The following is a 21,093-nucleotide window of genomic DNA, read 5'->3' as shown; positions in this document are numbered from 1 at the left end:
AGCCACTTAAGTTACAGAAAGTTTCCTCAGGATAGAGGAAGGCTTCAGATCATGCTCAGCAGAGTGGTAGGACAGGAATAGGTTTCATCCCATTATCTTCTTCTGTTTCATAAACATTCAGAACACTTTGCATGGGAACTCTGGACCAACTATTTCAGCATCCTCTAGGCTGAGGCAATGGGAAAATTTCTACGAAGTGTGATCATCTTATTCTTTAAACAAACATTCCCATAGCATCCCTTAACGCTCTTTTCGTTCTCTCAGAGCTCTTAGAATTAAAATGTTGCAACATCTCAAGGTGAAAGGAACCCTATTGTCTATTTCCTCAATCTGGGCGAGTGAAGTTTAGCTGTTTGGAGGAGAGAAGGCTGACTGGGGATGGGTGTGGTGGTATTTTGCTGGACTAGAACAAGAGGTGCTAGGAAACATTCCCTCAGTTGCCAGGGGGCCAGCAGTGTCTATTGGCTTGGGACTGTCTTCCTCATTCCCATCTCGCCTTGTCAAACTTCCAGCTGGAGGCTGCCGTGATCAGCATCAGCCCTGTTGAAACAGTCAGGCACTCCCACTGCAGGTGATCACAATGTTCCACGCCCTGGCAGTCTGGGAAGCCCAGCCCTTTTCTTCCCTAACTACAAGGATATATACTGTCCCTTAGAGAGTGTCTGGAGCAATTAACTGGGTGCCAAGCTTGTCCTGACAGTTGAAACGAGGGCCTGATCTTGCTGAAGGCTGAAGGATGAAGCGCAGCCTGGGCAGGAGGCCCCTGGAGGTGAAATTTGCCTTCATCTTAGCGGTGACTTTGCTTCTGCCAGGTAGGCCAACAAAAGGGGGCAATTCCAGATAAGAGAAAGTAAATAAGATTGGGATGTGGTGGAAATGGATAGCTCGGGAACCATGGAGCCAGTTAGGAGCTGTCCCATGGGACAGACTCACAAGAAGACTGGCCTCAAATGCCTCAGAGCAGCCATTAGTGTATTCAGACCAGTTTTCCAGCCAGCTCAAAGTAGTCTCCTTGGATTGGCGAATGTTCTTCAGGAGCTCCACAAGAGCAGAGATTTCCCCCATACCTGCTGCTTGAGGTAATCTAAATGGAGAATCCAGGGACTGAGGCTGGTGCTGTCTTCACATAGAGTAGGTTTTTGTCACTAACCCTAGCCCCTGAAGCCCTCCAGGCACCTGTCTGACAACCCCCAAGTCTGGATGCTCACGGCAATGATAAACAAAGCTAGCCAAGTCCCTCATTCCCTCCTGCCACTCCTGGCTTCCATCAGATTGAATTACCTTGCACATTGGGATCAGCATTTACATTTAATAGCTGTTGAGATGCTTAGCTGGAAAATTCACCTCAGTGTTGCATTACAATCCTGAAGGAATCGTAGCACGTTTTGTAGAAACATAATGAAAACATCAAAGTGTCCCACTTTAGAAAAAACTCCATGGCATACTGGAGTCTGATTGAAGGCTTCTCTAACCCAGGGAGCTTTGAATCGTGATTCCAGTGCCAGCAGAGGAGGGGAAGAGTGAGCAAGCAGGGCAGACAAGCTGTGAGGTGGGTTTTGATGTTTTGTGAGTGATTTGCCCTGAAGCATTCTAGTATTTTTATCTCACCCTTCCTCCAAGGAGGTTTACACAGCTGTCTCTTCTCTTTTGCCCTCGCAACAACCCTCTGAGATAAATTAGATTGAGAAACAGTGTATGTCCTCAGAATACCCAGTGGATTTTCTTGTTGAAGGGGAGTTTGAACCTCCCTAGTCTGAGTCCAACTTACGGTTGCCAAGTCTGACTCAAGAAATATCTGGGGACTTTGGGGGTAGAGCCAGGAGACTTGTAGGGTACAGCCAGGTATAAGGGTGCGGCAAGCACAACTGAACTCTGTAGGGAGTTCTGGCCATCAAATTTAAAGGGACCTTTTAAATGCCTTCCCTCCATTTGAAGTAATGAAGGATAGGGGCACCTTCTTTGGGGGCTCATAGAATTGGACTCCCCAGTCCAATCTTTTTGAGACTTGAAGATTATTTTGAGGAGAGACACCAGATGCTATGCCTCTACCTCAAAAAACAACTCCTCTAGAACCCCAGATACCCGTGGATCAATTCTCCATTATATCTTATGAGAATTGGTCTCCATAGGGAACAATGGAATGCCCAGCAGGCATTTCCCTCCCCCCCACTTTCTGATGACCCTGAAGCAGGGGGAGGGCCTCCAAACCAGGGGATACCCTGCCTCCACCTGGGGATTGGCAGCCCTAGTCCAACCGTTGCACCACGATGGATCTCACTCAGTGAGTTAATGGCAGCTGTTATGGGAGCCAATGTGTACCATGTCCAAGACTCCTCTGCCTTGGAACCTTTGGCTGATTACACACCGGCACTTTGGGCTGACTCAGACACACCTCTGAAGTCGGCCCAAAAAATCCCTCCACACACAAACATCTGCCGGGCGTCCCCATCCTGCACTCACCACGTCCTTCTGATTGCTCCACCCGACTCAAAAAGCTACCACTTTGAAAGTGGTAGCAAATATTTGAGCTGGCCGTCAGTTGCCGGATTGCCAGCGACTTGGCGGTCTGGAGCTGTCAAGGTGTCCCAAGCTGTTCCTTTTTTTTTTTTAATGAAGCCAATCAGAGCACTGGTGCACTCATGCGCTTGCCCCCCCCCCAGGGAAAACAAAGGAATCTGGCTTCTGGGTCGCTTTCCCGTGCAGTGGCACGGACAGGATGCCAGCGGCATGCGGGTGAGCGTGGGGAGGCTCTGGGACAGCTCTTTTTGGGCTGTCCTGATTCGGGACGCCTCCCTGCCACCCCAAAATGCCTGTTTGTTCTTAGCCTTTGTGTATCAAATTTATATTACATAGCTGCATCAACATGAGATTGCAAGATTTCCCTCCAATTCTAATCAGTTCTGGGATTATGCATTTTGGGATATTCATGGTTCAGAGAATGAAAAAAAAATGTAATTGGGTGCGGTCACACGTACCATTAGTGATGACACAGCTCCGTCTGGCTGACGGATTAAATGTGTTTGTTCAGACATGCACATCTGGCAATCGAGCATCATCCGGGGTCATTCCGACTTGCTGCGGATCAGTGCCGCGTTAATTTGACCGCACATAAAGTCCGGCCCTTTTTCAAAACAGCGGCACAAGATCGGCTTTTTGTTATTTGGACAGCTCACGCACGATACTGCCTCTCACCTTTTTTAAAAAAAAAAAGCCCCAGCAGACATGCGCATTGCCAGATCATCCAGGAATCTGAGGTGACGCTTCTGCTTCTCCAATCAACACAGGATCGGGGGGGGGGGGGGGACGTTATCCCACTATTCAGAACAGGAAAAAATTCTTTTTTTTCCAATGTGGAGGATTTCAAGATATCATTGTCACTGCCAATTTCTAGGAAAACAATTCCTGGCAGTTCCGTGGTTTGGATCGGCAACGTTAATTCTGGAAACTTTCGCCCTTCCCCCCTGCCTCTGAAGAAAGTTTTGATTCCCCAGCTCCAAACAGTTGGGTGCATGTTCAATGGGCCCCCTCCCCTCCCAGAAATCACCATCTGATTACGCATGCTCCAAGAAATGAGCGTGATAGTATTGGATGTCTGATCGTGCACAACAGAATGAATCGCATTCTTGGATGCTCGTCTGAACTGCCCTGCATCGAATCAATATTCAGCAGTTTAGATTTGAGTGCTACACACACGCTTTAAATGGTACATGTGACCACACCCATTTAGAGCATTGTGGGTCAGGCACAATTTGAGGGTCAGGTCACAAATGTGTGTTGCAAAGCCTCTGAAAGTGTTTCATGGGCCAGCCCTCCCTGATGGCCACCTCTGTCCTCTTCTTGCTCTCTTTTGCATTTTGGAAACCACAATCTGACCCTGCAAATGGTATCTTCCATGTCATATATCAATTGATATTTTTTCCCCACTGAATATACATGTTGATCAAGTAAAACATGTCTTTTATGGTTACTAGACTGAGTTTCTTAGAATCTTAGGGGGAGACTAGAGGAAGTAATGGAGACGGAGAGGGTAGTCAAAGTTTGGAAAGTAGCCTCCATATGCAAAGGCTTTATATGTCAAAATGTCATTCACTGGGGGTTGTGAGGGCAGCTGTGCCATTTGTGGTTTAGTGGTTTCTCAAAAACATCTGGTTAGCCACTGTAGAAAATAGAATGCTAAACTAGATGGGTCATGGTTTGCCTAAGGTGTTAAAAAAACCAACAACCTTGGGCCAGCCCTGATGGGTCACCATACCAAGTGAATTTTGACTTGTGGGTCACCATGCCAAAAAAGGTTGGGAACAGCTGTTTTAGTGTGTATGGTGTTTGTCCTGACCTCCTCACAAGGTATACCTCATGCCACAAACTAACCCAGTTCAACAAGTGTGGCTTATTTGTAGAGTACTGTGCTGGTCTGTTCGTCTGTCTGTCTGTCTGTCTGTCTATCTATCTATCCCTATCTACCTGCTTGAAATACTTTACTGGAGTGGCCCTTGCCTCAGATTCAAATCGATGGCAATGTTACAGCCTTTTGCTTGTTTTGCTACACACCTGGCTATTTGTTAATATCATCAGATGCCATTTGTTTTTCTCGGTTCATGACACAAAATCAAGAGATCAAACTTAAGTGACCACATTTCAGAAGAGATTATATTTTTCTCCCGCTTTTTTCTATCCACCACTTTTCTATCTGCACGTTGGTCAATATTGTGCTCTTGCTGTGCTATAGCAATAATTCACAAATTGATTTTCCTATATGAATGATCTGATTTAGCAACAAATGATAGTTATAATGCAGTGATGGTGAAATATCCAGCGATGGCTATAGATGCAGCCTCAGTGGCTATAGATGCAGCACTGGAAAAACAATGAAAACAACAGCATTGAAAAACAATGAAGCAGTCTTGTAAATTCGGGATATGGCTGAAAGTTTTGATTATACAGCAAGCAGCAGGTGCTAGGCAGTTTATTTTGGCTGGCCTACATCATAGCTGTGCATCACTGAGATCCACTCAACACTCTATTAACTGTTCCACCCATGTGGCTGAACTGATCACCCTGTACTAAAAATGTTTCTCTCCACTATTGCTCAAGAATTATGGAATAGATTTCCAGGGGATGTGGGCTCAGCCTCTTCCCTTTCAGCTTTCCTCCCTGCCCCCCAATCCTTTGACCTTTTTGAAGGGCCTATAAGCCCATCCTGTTTCAAAGATCTGTTTGCGGAGATGGCTAAGACTGTGGCTTATATGTAGAGTACTGTGCTGAACTAACTGTCCGTCTGTCTATCATCTATCTTCATCATCATCATAATCTATCATATATCTAATGCTTGCACATGTAATCTTATACCTTGAATAAAACTTTGTTGGTCTTAAAGGTGCCACTGGCAAGACCGGCTCACCCACTAGGCAAACTAGGCAGTTGTCTAGGGTGCCAGCAGGGCAGGGGCGTTGAATTCAGCCTTCCCCCCCCTTCCCCCTAGGCAAATGCCTAGTTTGCCCAGTTCTCAGCCTCCTCCTCCCTCCCTTCCCCACCCCAGGTCTATTTCAATGCCTGGAACAGTGGTTGAGCACTGCTCCCAGGTTATCTAAAGGTGGCCCTCCCCCCCCCCCCCCGCCCCCTGTTCCAGGCATCAAAATAGACTCGGGGTGGGGAAGGGAGGAGGAGGTGTGGTGCCGCGGGGGGTGGTGCTGTGGAGGGAGCGGCAGGCTGCGAGTCTGCCTAGGGCGCCATGGGCCGGTGCTGACCACTGGACTAACTTTGATCTGGTACTTAATATGGCTACCCTTCTGAGTCTGTCTGTCTGTCCATCCGTCCATCCATCTTGCTTCACACAGACAGCAGCAGAACTTATCATTTTTTACTTAATTAATTGTAAAATCTCCCCCCCCACCCACAATTGATGGTTAAAAGGTAAAGGTAGTCCCCTGTGCAAGCACCAGTTGTTTCTGACTCTGGGGTGACATTGCTTTCACAACTTTTTCACAGCAGACTTTTACGGGGTGTTTTGCCACTGCCTTCCCCAGTCATCTACACTTTCCCTCCAGCAAGCTGGATACTCATTTTTCTGACCTTGGAAGGATGGAAGGCTGAGCCAACCTGGAGCCAGCTACCAGAACCCAGCTTCTGTCGGGATTGAACTCAGGTCGTGAGCAGAGCTTAGGACTGCAGCTTTACCACTCTGCGCCATGGGAAAACACAAAGCCACAACTGCAAGAAGTGCTGTGCTGGACTTATCTAGTCAGTCAGTTGTTTAAGCCCACAGGCAAGGCATGATGGTACATGCCTTTCTTGATCCATGGTCATCCAGCAGAGATATAGTGCATTAGACATGGAAGTTCTGTTTAGTTCTCATGGTTTCTAAACCTTGAAAGACCTTTCCTCAACACATTTGAAAGCATTCTAAGCCACTGACTGCATCATCACAACTTGTGACCATGGCTTATTATAGACCGGCACTTCGGGCCTACTCAGAGATGTCTCTGAAGTCAGCCCAAATAATCACTCCACACAGAAGCATCTGCTGGGCGTCCCCAAGTTGGCATTCAAATATCACAAGCCAGCATGACACCAGAATTTATGGGAACTCAGCTTGCTGCAGGCTTTGCATCTCTGTTCCACGCCTTCCCGGAGAGCATGATGAAGAAATACCAGATACCCGTAACGTGAGCACTGACAAATGAGTTAATCAGAGTCAGTTCCACCCCACCTCAATATATGCAACTGGTAGTCTAAGCCCAAATGAAACAGTAGTTTAGCCCTCCCCAACCCCAAAGTGGGCTTCTAACACTGGTTGACTCACATACCAGCATTAGTATACTGTTGGTAATCATAGATAAGTTCAAACCAAGATTCCTTCATCACATGCCACAGGAGGGGGAAAAAAAACCAAGGTACAAACCTACCTAGCAAAAAGCCATTCACATTCCAACTTGTTTCATCTGGATACAGGACCAGTGAACTTTGAGTCTAGGTCTTCCTCTAGCCCTCTAATCAATAGATTGTACTGGCTAATCAGGAGAGAGAGCTAGGTTAGGAGCATCTGTTTTCTTGATCTTTGGATGTTAAGTTTTGTTTTTTTACATGGAGATGGCATAATCAAGCCCCATCTCATCAGATCTTGAAAGCTAAGCAGGGTTGCCCTTGGTTAGTATTTGGATGGGAAATTGCCAAGGAAGCCCAGGGTCACAACACAGAGGTGGGCAATAACAAACTACCTCTGAATGCGTCTTGCCTTGATAACTGTACCAGGGTCACCATGAGTCAGCTACGCTTGACGGTCCTGGTAAGCATTTGGGTGGGAGGGTCTATATGCAGAGGCAGCCAATGGCAAACCACCTCTGAATGTCTCTTGCCTTGAAAACCCTACAAGGTCACCACGAGTTGGCCATGATGGCACTTTCCACCATCACCACCACCACCACCACCACCAGGAGGCGACTTTTTAAACACAAGGATTTTTTTTAAAAAACCCTAACCCAGGAGTGGCCAAACTTGCTTAATGTAAGAGCCACAAAGAATAAACGTCAGATGTTTGAGAGCCACAAGACATAACATCAGATCTTTGAGAGCCGCAAGACAGGAAGGAAGGAAGGAAAACAAATAGATTGGGGAGAGGGAGGACAGAGGGAGAGGTGGAAAGAAAGCAACTTTAACTGCATTCTCCAAGCCACTGGCTGGCTTGGCGTGGAGAAGTAATTTAAAGAGACAAATGCCTTTTGCAAGCTGGGCGATGGGGACTTTGAGAGCTACACAATATTTATTTTATTTTATTTAATTTATTATATTATATTTATATCCCACCCTCCCCTATTGGGCTCAGGGCAGCTAACAATAGTTAAAATACATAATGTTAAAATAAAATACAGTAAAATTGTTAACATTCATTGTACAAATACATTTGCAGTTTCAATCCTAAAATCCAAGATGGTGTCAATATTATTATTATTATGTGTGAAAGAGCCACATGTTTGGCCACCCTTGCCCTATCCCATCTGCATTCTGTTGTGGAAAACAAGTCCTTTGCCTCTTTGGTGGAGAATATAAGACCCCTGTCTCCAGCATGAAGAGAGTTCAAGTCACATAAGAGCACGTGGAAAATCCTGCTTTCTTAACAAAGCACTTTGCATTAGGATGTTCTAGTCTTTCTTAATAGTGTACTGCTAACCTGTATGTGAGAAATACACATTGTAACAGGATGCGTTTAACCAGAAGGCAACTGCTAGACCGGATCAAACCAGTCTATCTGTGCTTCTGTACCAAAATAGCTGTTCTGGGAGTACCTGGTAAAATTCCACTGTGTAGGATTGTTTTGTGCATGTTCTAAAGACCTTCTATGAAGGGTCAGCATAGGTCTGTAACAACAGCTGTATGGTGTGGCTCTACCCAAGAGCTGCCGTGTGGCCACAGTACCTGAGTGCTAATAAAGCTTCCTTTACTTTCCATCTGTCTGATTCCTGAATTTCCACATCAATTCTGAGGAGGCTTATTCCCAGGGATTCTTAGGGGCAAGACCTATTTTAATGGAAATGAGCTAAAGGTGATGTAATTTAATTGTTTTCAAGGTGGAGTGTGATGACTTTATGAATTAAATTTACAATAGTCACAGAGGTCATTTTATATACACAGTGGCACTGTTGCTGTTGTTTCAATTCCTGAATTTGATTCCTGTTGTTGTTTCCGAGTCCTGCATTTGTTTCTGATTCCTGAAGTGGCATTGGTGGTGTTGTTTTTTTAAAAAATCAAAATCCCCCTTGAGGTAATACAAAGCTAAGGATTAAGAATTCTTGTGAGTCTGTCAAAGCTCTAAAATGCTGTGAGCTCCATGATGGCTTTGGTCTATGAAAACTCAGATTGCTTATGCACACTGAAATTAGTCTTGATACTTTATTTTTGCTTGCACAGATCTTGTGTATTAAACATAAAGTTGCCAACTCTAGATTGGAAAATACTTGGAGATTTTGGGGGTGGAGCCTGAGGAGGGTGAGGTTTGAGAAGGATAGAGATGTCAGTGGGGTATAATGCCATAGAGTCCACCTTCCAAAGTCGCCATTCTCTCCAGGTTAACTAATGCATGGAGATAATTTGTAATCCCAGAAGATCTCCAGCCCTTACCTGGAAGTTGGCAACCTCAGTTAACAACATGATAGCAGGTAAAGACAGAAGGCTAAAGAAGAAGTGAGATGGCTGGACAGCGTTACTGATGTAACTAACATGAATTTGAGCAGACATCAGAGGATGGTGGAAGATAGGAGGGCCTGCCCTGACTTGGTCCATGGGGTCGCAAAGAGTCGGACTGGACTGTGCGACTGAACAACAAAAACAAAAATTCAGTGGGCAAAGCTGCTCTGTTGTATCTTGATGTACTTTCCCCAAAAGTGTGCTTTTCAGCACATCCAACTGAGAGACTGCTTTTCAGTCATAGCCAGTTTGATTTTTTCATATAAAGGACACAGGATGAGCTAGGCCCAAATGAACAAGCTGGTGTTAGGTAGATTGTGCAAATAAATTACAAAAACACTAATTTTTGCACTGAAACTTCTGGTTAATTTTGTGAATAAATGAGTTCCTAGTTAAACACATAGGGGTGTCAAACTTATTCGCAATGAGGGCCAGATCTGACATAAATGAGACCTTGTTGGGCCAGGCCATAGGTGTCATAAAATGTAATGACAGGTGGTGGAGATACAAACTCTGCAAAGGACACAGACAAACACAAAGATTTTTTTTAAAAAAATCTTAAAATAAAAGCAAGCTGTGTCATGTAGGGAAGCAAGAGAGAGGAAGAAGGAAGCAGATGACAACCAAAAGTAGCTCATGGGCCTAACAGGAGCCCTCTGGGAGCCTGATCTGGCCCACAGGCCACATGTTTGACACCCCTGCTGTAGTGTCTTTAAAAATATGTGTTGTGAGAACAGCACAACAGTTTCTCTTCATCAGGGCTTTTTTTGTAGAAAAAGCCCAGCAGGAACTTATTTGCATATTAGGCCACACACCCTGATGCCAAGGCACTGTGTTCCTGTGCATTCCTGCTCAAAAAATGCCCTGCTCTTCATAGAGGTGAGTGACAGGAAAGGGATTTGCCTTTTAAGTGTCTACCTTTTCCCCCTGCCTTTAACTATCACATGATAAAAGGATATTCAGCAGTTGCACCTTTTCTGGCATGGAAGTCCAGTGATGAGGGAAGCTGTACCTGTTGACTGTCTGTGAAAGTCCTGCCAAAAAGGAGATGACATCTTACTCGAGATTATACAATGCTTTTACTCAGAGGGAGTAAGTGGGTGAGGGATTGACATCAGAGAACTGGAAGATCCTTCTTATCCCTTCTGCTTTCCCAACCTGACTTCAGGATGTAGAAATCAGCAAAAGAGATTGGTTCCTCCCAGTTGGGATTCAATCAATGAAGAAGGTAACCTTGACCTGCCTATTATGAGCAATCCCATTGGCTCTAACCACTAGTACAAGGGCTGCATGTAAACACTGGCTTTAGGGGAAATGAAGTAGAAATCTAAGCTAAAGATATGGTGAACAATTTAAGGTGGGCGGGCAGCTGGCCTTTGTTCTCATCTGTTGAATGGGAACAGCATGCCCTATCAGATGTTGTACCAAAACATAGATGTGGAAGGGTTGTCACCTGTTCCTCATCACAGGGTGAGGCTGACATCTCAACAAATTATTACTTGTGAGTAACTGGTAGGCGTGTGAGCTGTTGCCTGCAGCATCAACAAGAGCAACACCTTAGATGAAGCAATAGAGAGTAAACTGTCTATGTGGAGAAATCCTGTGATACAACTCTCTGGGCCCTATACCACTGGAGCACAGAGGTGGGAGATTGGGTGTCTGGATGATCTCTTGCTGTGACAATTCTGGGGAAATAACTTCCTCTCGTTCTCATACCACTCCCCCTGAGAGCATTGTTGGGCAGAGAAAGCAGAGAAAGGTAAAACCATCCACTCCACTGCCCTGAGCTATGAGGAGGAAAGGCAGGATATATATATAATATGTAGAAAGTTAGCATCTCAAGTGTGGCAGTGTCTTTGTGACACATGAATTTTCTAAATTGAGGGAGTTTGATAGGTGTGAACACTCATTTTTTCATTTATTTAAACATTTCTATCCTGTATCAGCTGGAGTAGTTACCACAAAAAGGTGCCGTCATCTTGTGGGATAGCTTCACAGGGCAGTGGTCAAAAGTCTACCAGGAGCATGAGAAAAGACGCTGGGGTATGGATTTTAATCTGATGGATCCTAAACTGTTGGCTTCGGGCTCTGATGAGGCAAAAGTATAGAGTTTGACTGAGATTGTGACTATTTTGCCATTGCTAGGGTGACAAAGAACATTAAACTCTATGAATATGGCACAGTTATCCAGGATGCAGCTGATATTCATTACTCTGAGAATGAAATGACCTGCAATTGCAAAATCAGCTGTATCAGCTAGAGTAGTTACCACAAAAACCTGCTGACTCAGAGTGCCTTAGATGATATAAACTATTTAGCAGAGGTATACAAAACAGGAGGGCTTGCCATCTGCCCTACTGCTCTCAAGAAATTGAGATGTGAGAGGGGAAAAAATGGCCAGAAAATGGCCTCCATAATGATATGCTAGAAGTTTCCCCCATGTAAAGACCACAGAGATTACAGGAAATGCCTTGCATGTCACTGGGCAGTGATGTCATATCTTTCCCAAACTCCACCCGCCCTAGGCACTGTCCTCAAAATCTCCCAGCATTTGCCAAGGCAGTGCTAGCTACACTAGAGGATACTCTTCCAATGCATGAAGGGATATAAAGTCATCCCAAGCTGATGCTGGTTCTGTCACCTGGCTCATGTATGGTTGTAAGCAGCAAGCCAAAAGCTAACAGCCCTTCAGTCAGTCTCGCTGAGGTATGGATATGTGGGGCCCAAGGAAGGGGCAAACATACCCTCCTGTGACTGAGGCCCCACTTTCCCCTTCACAGCATCTGAAGCCACACAGTGACAGAGAGGTTCCCTGGATGAATGTGTGACAGAGAACCGTCTCAGACACCTATGACCAGACTCAGGTCATATGTAATGTGTATTTTGACCCTTCGATGTAACTGTCCCACAGGGTTGTTGTGAGAGTAAAATGGAGGAAGGGAAACTGATGGAGGCTGCCCGGGTTTGCCAACAGAACTGGGAAAAAGCTGTCCTTTCCCTTTAATAAAGAATTAATGGGCAACCAGACCTTTTCATGGCATGGAGGTATATAACATCATCTGCTAAACAACATCCCTTTCAGCCTCTGTTAAAGGAAAAGGACATATTTCTCTAGGCCACTTGGCACCCTTTGGAGGCAGAGTGGGATAAAAATATAATCAATTACAAGTGCAATATTTTGATTCCAATATGGCAATGATATGGTAATGAAGTCTTTCTGTGGTTGGGAAGATAACTGGATACTTGTTTTTCAAGTTTGGGGTCTCTTGGGCCTATTATGAACAGGTATTTTGCCTTGCTTTCACTGTGCATGTCTGTTTGCTTTTCTTTTTTGTTTGGCTTTGATTTTCTTCCCTTCAGTTCTCAGTTTGGTTTCCCATCACTGTTCCCCCGGTTTTCTGAGAGTGGTTTTGTGCCAATTTTCCCTTGTTCCACTCCCAAGTCGAAGGTAATTTAAAAGCATACAGATTCACTTGGATTCCCTCCCTTCACTCTTTTGCTGCCCCAGAGGTCCCCCATTGCTTTACATTAAAAAAAAAACTTATTACAATGATAGGGTTGCCAAGTCCAATTAAAGAAAAATTTGGGGACTTTGGGGGTGGAGCCAGGAGACATTGGGGGTGGAGCCAGGAACAAGGGTGTGACAAGCATAATTGAACTCCAAGGGAGTTCTGGCCATCACATTTAAATGCCTTTCTTCCATAGGAAATAATTAAGGATAGGGGCACCATCTTTTGGGGCTCATAGAATTGGACCATCTGGTCCAATCGTTTTGAAACTTGGTGGGTATTTTGGGGAGAGGCACTAGATGCTATACTAAAAGTTTGGTGCCTCTACCTCAAAAAATAGCCCCCCAGAGCCCCCAATACCCACGGATCAATTCTCTATTATTCCCTATGGGAATCGTTCTCCATAGGGAATAACAGAGTGCCCAGTAGACATTTCCCTCCCCCCCACACTTTCTAAAGGTGGGGGGGGAGGGCGTCCAAACCAGGGAATCCCCTGCCTCCTCTCTCTCTCACACGCACAAATACTTACTTGGTCTCCTTCCAGCAGAACTTTGCTCGCTGTGAAAACGGAAGCAGAAGAAAGGGACCGTTCTCCCTGGAAACTGTTACTGACCCTTTCCCATGAAGCCCTTCCTGTTTCCTGTGCAGCCTTAAAGGGGCACACATTTTAAAAACTGTTTGCAGGTTTCTAAACCTGCAGGAGCTCTACAACGATATGATGCCTACATGCATGTTCTCTCCCTCCCCCCCGCTTCCAGATTTTTGGAGAGCGGGGGAGGAGGCCGCAAATTCAGGGGTCCCCCGCCAGGGTGGGGGGGTGGGGTTGGGAAGCCTATACAAGGAGCATGAGTCCAGTGGTGATATGGGACCATCACTAATTTCATGCCACTTTTATATATAAAAAAGAAAGGGCTGCTCTCCTGCTGCCTTGTTTCAACCAGGTGGCAGTTTGGTGCAGTTGTTAAGTGCGTGGACTCTTATCTGGGAGAACCGAGTTTGATTCCCCACTCCTCCACTTGCACCTGCTGGAATGGCCTTGGGTCAGCCATAGCTTTCATAGCCGTTGTCCTCCAAAGGGCAGCTGCTGTAAGAGCTCTCTCAGCCCCACCAACCTCACAGGGTGTCTGCTGTGGGGGGGGGGGAAGATAAAGGAGATTATGAGCCACTTTGAGAGTCAGAGTATAGAGCAGGATATAAATCCAATATCTTCTTCTTCTCCTGCTGCCTGGTATCAACCAGGTGACAGGAGAAGACAGTCCCGAGCTGTGCCTGCCAGGAGCCATCAGCTCCCTGCATGCACAGTGAGCCTGGCAGGGCTGCCTTCTCACGTTGCCCAGTTCAAACCGGGTGGCACAAGAAGGCAGCTCAAAGCCCGGTGTATTTATTCTGGGCTGCAAAATAAATACACCAAGGGAAAAGAATAGCGCATCTTGCAGGTACAGACTCCAAAGTCAAACTTAGAGGCTTGACCGCTCGGATTCTCTGCAGTAAGCTGTATGTGCATAATGGGCCTTGGTTTATAAATCCACTGCTTCATCTTATCTCTCTTTTATGGTCCTTGCAGGTGTGACATCTAGGTCCATTGTCTCCACTACCACATCGCCTGATGTGACAAGTGGACCGACAGTTGGAAACCTTGAGGAGGAGCCTGCCCCTGATAAATTCGAGCTTGAACCCAATTCCGAGGAGGAAGACTCAACTGAGCATGATGATACCATGGAAGATCATGATATCGAGGCAGTGAGTGACATCAATTCAATAGAAACTACAGACTTGGGAGAATCCCCACTGGTTAATAATGAAACAGAAACAAATGACGAAAGTGATGAGGATGATGCTCTTACCTTCTTTACCCTCCTTGCCAAGAGAGCTGCTGATGAAGAGACCAGCGACGATAGCGAAGAAGATGAATCAGAAACAAATTCAGTCGATGAAGATAAATTTTCAATTTCTGATTTGCCTAAACTCTTAAAGCCATTGATAGATGCTTTTTCTGATCAGTCAAATTCTGAAGCTCCCTCAAAAGATGATTTCTTGTCCTGGTTTCCTAGCCTGAAGGACCTGTTTGAGCCCAAGAAGCCTAAGGGATCTGAGGCAACAAACAGCAGTACTCGATCAGGAAGAAGGTCCAGTGTCTCTGCTGCTTCAGGGCCCTCTCTGCAAACGTCTCCTCTCGCTACACAGTCACCTGAACATGAGATCCTTCCCTCCTCTCAGCCAGATGACTTGATTGTTACCGTTACAACCATAACCAGACCTCCTATAACCATAACAGAACCTCCAGTATCCACTTCTGAACGCCCTATAACAATCAATCCCTCAGAAGACTCAGATTCTGAGGAGGATCCAGAGATGGATTATTAAGCAGGAACTCGTCTCTGAAGAGTGGCAGTTAAAATGGGTGATGGGGGAGGGGCTTTGTCCTTCCCTGTATTTTAGATGACTACTGGGAATTGTTTATATTTGGGGGTCATTAAGAGATTCAAAAACCCACAAATGCTTTTTAAAAGCACACTGCTTTCCCACAACATAATCTTCAATATATCTAAGAAGAGATCTTTGAAACTTGCTATGACTCTTCACTCCCCTTAAGCTGAAATGGCATCCGTGTGAGGAAATCCAATCAAATGAAGGGAAGCCAGGCTTTGGGGTTCTGTTCCTAATTCTGGTAGGTTGTAGAAGGAGGAGGAAGGATAAAATAGAGAAAATGAAGCTATTTTTTTCCCTGTCAGTAAAAGCTAGGACATATAGTGGGCTAGTTTGGTGAGTAGATACTAAGGATTTCATTGGCTGTATCCTTAGCATTATCACCAGCTGTGGTAACATCCATTCTTAGATAACATTGGAACCATAATGGTTTGTGAGTGTAAAGTATTTGATATCCTGGTCATTGCTTGCTTGATTTTTTTTAAAATAAAAGGACTCTACTTTCAATAAAAGTTATAAAACATAAAAGGGCCTCTTTTTATTGGTATGAGTAAATTTAGGGTTACCATATTTTGAAAAGCAACAAGGAGGACATATTTCCTGATTATCTACTTCACACAAGGGATCACTGTGACAAATCTCATTCATTTTAAATACCCTTAATCGCTGCTAACTGGAAGAATTCCTAACCTTTGAACTCCAGAAGAGGATATTTTTATCAGTTTTTTAAAAAGAGTCCAAAAGACAGCACACGCATACACACAAAAGAGGGCATTTCCTCTAAAAAGAGGACATCTGGTAAGCCTGGTAAATTGGAATACCCATTTCCAGAGAAAAATTATATGCTTGTATCTGGAATCAGCCAATAGCTGTTGGGGCTCAACTAGGGTTGCCAGGTTCAACTCAGGAAATATATGGGGACTTTGGGGGTGGGACCAGGAGCAAGGCTGTGAGGAGCACGATTGAATTCTGAAGGGAGTCCTGGTCATCACATTTAAAGGGACTGCATTCCTTTTAAATGCCTTCCCTTCATTGGAAATAATGAAGGATGGTGCTGGGGCACCTGAATTGGGGCTCAAAATATTGGACTCCCTAGTCCAATCTTTTTGAAACGCAGGGTTTTTTTTGAGGAGAGGCACCAGATGTTATACTGAAAATTTGGTGCCTCTACCTCAAAAGATAGCCCTCCAGAGCCCCAGATACCTACAGATTGATTCTCCATTATACATTTTAGAGACCAGTCTCCATTGGGTATAATGGAGTGCTCAGTGGACATTTCTTTCTCCCCCCCCTGCTTTCTGATAGCCCTGAAGTGGGGGGGGGGGCTCCAAACCAGGGGATCCCCTGCTCCTGACTGGGGATAAACGACTCCAGGCTCATCAGCTGGGAGGCCAACAGCAAACAGAGAGTCCTTTGAACTAGTTTATTTGTAATTGATCACAGGAGTGCTTCATCCCACCATGATGTGGTTGGGGAGGCTCACCAAAAACAAAAGCACAGAGTATATAGAGGCAAGGATGATACATAGTGAAAAATACAAGGATGATATTCCACATGTCTAAGTTGCCCAAAAGGAATGTTACAGCTCTAGATGACCCATGTCATTGGTGCATAGTTAGAAGACAGCGTTTTGGGAACAAGCTGACAACTGTACTATATACTGGCTGTCCAAATGCATAGCAGGTTTCGCTCCTTAGAATTAAACTCATTTCCAGGGTTATTTTAAAGTGATTTATTTTGTAAGTTAACAAAAAGGAAAAAGACACCCCAATGCCCAGAAGAAGAAGAGTTTGGATTATATCCCACCCTTCACTCAGAGTCTCAAGAGCAGTTTACAGTCTCCTTTTCCATCACCTCCCCACAACAAACACCCTGTGAGGTAGGTGGGGTTGAGCGAATTCTCCAAGAACTACTCTTAAGCAGAACAGCTCTGAGAGAACTTCTGACTGACTCAAGGTCACACCAGCAACTGCATGTGTGGAGGAGTGGGGAATCAAACCCAATTCTCCTGGATTAGAGTCTGCACTCTTAAGCACTACACCAGACTGGCTCCCCAAACTGACAAGAACTCATCGTAGTTCAGAAGGCAGGAAATGTTGACAGCAGTTAATAGTCAAAGACAAAAAAACACTGAGGGGAAGGAAAATTGGCTTGCTCATTCAAGCCTCTGAGGGCTTACAGAACCCTCCATACAGCCATTAGATCCAGAGTCTAAAATTAGTTTCACAAGTAGCTGCATTAATTTTATGTCCAAGATGCAAGTTCTGGTTTCTGCAGCTTCTTCCAAAATAGATTTTTAAATGTCTTCTGCCCTCTATTGGACAATGTGGAATGTGTAGGTTTTCGTTCCTACAGGAAGGAATTAATATGTACCGTATATATGTTCTGAGGTACACATTGCAAGGAAAGGCTTCTGAAACTTGGAGCATATCCACGTATGAAAATTAAAGAGGCTCATGCTTAAGTTAGCTTGCAATGCAAATTTAAAGCTCTACACTGGCCAGAATATTCATCAGCTTTATTCGTATAACAAGTTGGAGCAGCCAGAGGAGAACTGCAGGAAGAATAAATTATTAGGAAAGGAAAGGTTCCCTGTGTAAGCACCAGTCGTTTCTGACTCTGGGGTGACATTGCTTTCACAACATTTTCACGGCAGACTTTTTACGGGGCGGTTTGCCATTGCCTTCCCCAGTCATCTACACTCCCCCCCCCCCCCACACACAGTAAGCTGGGTACTCATTTTTCTGACCTTGGAAGGATGGAAAACTGAATCAACCTCGAGCCAGCTACCTGAAAACCCAGCTTCCGCCAGGGATCGATCTCAGGTCATGAGCAAAGCTTAGTACTGCAGCTTTAACACTCTGTGCCACAGGGCATTTTATTGCGACATTTCCCTTTAATCCAAAGCTTCTGCTTTAGAATACTACAGTATTTTGAACAGGCATGAGTGAAAGCAAGCCAATATGGACTAGTAAAGAGTACCAGAAAATAGCTAAAGTGGTACCTCCTATCTTTTGCTTTAAGTTCCTCCTCCCCCAAAAAACCTAAACGGGTAAGAAGTTTTAAGTTCTGGGAATGTGGGAATGTACTCACAGCTGGTTAGCAAAATGGACATCCAATTCCTCTCAGAAATTGTTCACTATAATAAAAAAAAGTTTTTTGTTCATTTTTTAACATTAGCAGAAGCAACATGGAAGTGACAAACACATGGCCAGCTGGCCTTGGGGTGTGCTGCTATTAACTTGACATGATACAAATTAAATGATACAAATTAAACATTAAATTTGTTTAAGCAGGGGTGGAATTCTAGCAGGAGCTCCTTTGAATATTAGGCCACACACCCTTGATGTAGCCAATCCTCCAAGAGCTTACAAAAAAGAGCCTTGTAAGCTCTTGGAGGATTGGCCACATCAGGGGTGTGTGGCCTAATATTCAAAGGAGCTCCTGCTAGAATTCCACCCATGTGTTTAAGTAAGATTATGGATGGTACCTAGTAAGATTTTCCTTATCTTTTACTATGAAATCTAACCCCCCTCCCCAAGAAAATTAAAATTGCCTTTTAAGGCTGCATTTGTGATAAATAACATGAAGCAAAGTACAATTGTACCTGCAGGCCTGTTAAGCAAGGTAGCCCTCAACTGTCCTCCCTTTTCACTAGTCTTAAGCTAGCACCCAAGCATTGCACTCCATTCTAGTCCCCACTCCATCCTAGAACTGCCAGTAGAATCATGTAGGTCTCCATGGCAACCCAATTTGATAACTTGATGTATCTCCATGGGAACTAACCTGAGGTAGGTACAAGAAGGCCTACCCAGGCTGGTAGTGGTGGATGGGGTATCTCACCTTTAGCCTTCTGGTCGTTTGGAATGGCAGACCATCAGCAGTTCATAGAAGGCAGAGGAAAGGGCCCATTCCCCTCTACATTACTAAAGGGGTGTCGAACTATTCAGTTGGATCTGACCTAAATGAGACCACGATGGGCCAGGCTATATGTGTCAAAATGTAATGCCAGGTAACTGAGATATACACTTTATAAAGGACACAGACAAACACAATTAAAGATTTTGGATATCACCTGTGTGATTGAGGGAACAGGGCAAAGGAAGCTCTGGCTCTTTCCCTCCCTCCCCAGGGTGTTACAGGCAATGCTTTTAAGTCTCTTAATTTTGATGGGGAAATTAGCTAAGAGACTAGGTAGAGCGAATTTAGGAGTGAGGATCTTTTCTTTCAATGATACGGAGTTTGGGTTTTCAGCCAAGAATAGTCCAAGTAATTGTATGTTTATAGTGTTTACTTAAGATATGTAGCAAAAGGTTTTACACATACTCACAGATCTATGTACAAGCAATCAAGAGACTAAGAAAATAGAGGTTATTGATAAAGGAATTCAAGGGTTGTTGAAGCGGGTAATATTCATCTGATCCAGAAGAGGAGACGTCCGTTCAATGGGAAGTACACAGAGAGGAACGCAAACAACCAGTGTAACGCACCCTAGAGACCCAATTACAGGAGTAACGGGTGGTACAGACTGCAAATAGTACCCTGCAGAATGTACACCGAGGTGGGTTTTTGACCCACACTATATAGGGTTTCGACGGATGGGGGCTTTGATGTTCCATTGATGGCTATCTTGTATCACTATGTTGGGAAACTTTGCACATTTTGCTAGGATGATAAGCTCGGAGCAATTGAATAATTCGTTACTGGTTTTTGGCTGACACTCAGAAAGGGATCAAAGACCTTTAAGGGTAGGATCAATCAAATTATGCATTTGATTGGAGTTAGCAAGGTAGAGGTGATAGGCTGGAGGAAGAGACAACTGGCAAGTAGCAGAAGATCAGAGTGAGAGTAGTACTTACCTGCAGTTCCCATGCTATTATGCACCCCGTTTGGGTGGAGGCGCTGGAGGGGGGAATGGGTGAGACTACACTGAGGAACAGACAGACTTCAGGCGCCAACCAAAACAAGCTCTCTACTGGGTCTACTCCACCTGTTTAGATGGAGTGTTTTCTTGGCCTGTTTTTAGTCAGACTCCATTTTGTTTAACAGACAAATGAGTTCCTGCTACATTCTCTCTTTATTTGCACCAGGGCACTCCATTTTTATCAGGCAGCACCTCTCAGTAACAAGGGGATGAGAAGGGGATGTAGCCTCAGTCATAGAAGAAAAGAGGCTTGGCTCAGTAGCTCTGCTGTGCGATTGAGAGAGCCTAGCAAAGCATGCTCTCCCTCCCCCTTCCTCCCCAAGTGAGCAGCCTCAGCCAATGGAGAAAACAGAGGCTTTGCTCTGTAGCTCCTGTGTGATAGAGCAAGCCTGGCAAAGCAAGCTGTGACACAGAAGGAAACAAGAGGAGAAGAAAGCAGGCTTGCTCATGGGCCTGATAGGAACCCTCTGGGGGCCTGATCCCCGGGCCACACATTTGACACCCTTGTATTACAGGGACCCAACTCAGGACTGGGGCACTGTTATAATGAGGCTCTTGGAGGGCTCCTATCACGCCCCCGAGCAACTGGCTGTCATCTGCTTCCTTCCTCTCTCTTGCTTCCTTCTGCATCACAGCTTGCTTTGCCAGGCTTGTTCAATTGCACAGGAGCTACAGAGCAAAGCCTCTATTTTCTCCATTAGTTGAGGTTCCTCCCTTGTGGAGGAAGGGGAAGGGGGAGGAATAGCTTGCTTTGCCAGGCTCTTTCAATTGCACAGGAGAGCTACTGAGCCAAGCCTCTCTTCCTTCTATTGGCTGAGGCTCCTCCCTCTCCTGGCCTCCTGGGGAAGGAAGGAAAGAGCCAGAGCTTCTTTTGCTCAGTTCCCTGGATCCCATGGGAGAAATACAAAGAAAGCACCTTTAAGATCAACGTGCTAATGTTTTAAGCATGGTTTATTTTAAGGGTTTTTAAAAAAATCTTTAATTGTGTTTGTCTGTGTCCTTTATAAAGTTTTTATCTCTGCTACCTAATCTTAAACAGGTACACATACGGCCTGG

At 44.9% G+C, this 21,093-nt stretch overlaps 1 protein-coding gene across 1 annotated transcript; it reads left to right on the top strand.

Moving 5' to 3' along the window:
* The first annotated feature begins 633 nt into the window (after nucleotides 1-633).
* On the top strand, nucleotides 634-15,641 carry LOC132572293 (uncharacterized). The gene is made up of 2 exons (XM_060239189.1): nucleotides 634-812; nucleotides 14,251-15,641. Exons 1-2 carry the CDS (start codon nucleotides 737-739, stop codon nucleotides 15,048-15,050), a joined length of 876 nt encoding a protein of 291 aa, XP_060095172.1. The 5' UTR covers nucleotides 634-736; the 3' UTR covers nucleotides 15,051-15,641.
* The last annotated feature ends 5,452 nt before the right edge of the window (nucleotides 15,642-21,093 follow it).

The sequence above is a fragment of the Heteronotia binoei genome, chromosome 5 (assembly GCF_032191835.1).
Source record: "Heteronotia binoei isolate CCM8104 ecotype False Entrance Well chromosome 5, APGP_CSIRO_Hbin_v1, whole genome shotgun sequence".
In the NCBI taxonomy this organism is placed as follows: Eukaryota; Metazoa; Chordata; class Lepidosauria; order Squamata; family Gekkonidae; genus Heteronotia; species Heteronotia binoei.
The sequence above is the reverse complement of the archived record's forward strand: the minus strand, read 5'-3'. Positions and strand labels throughout refer to the sequence as shown.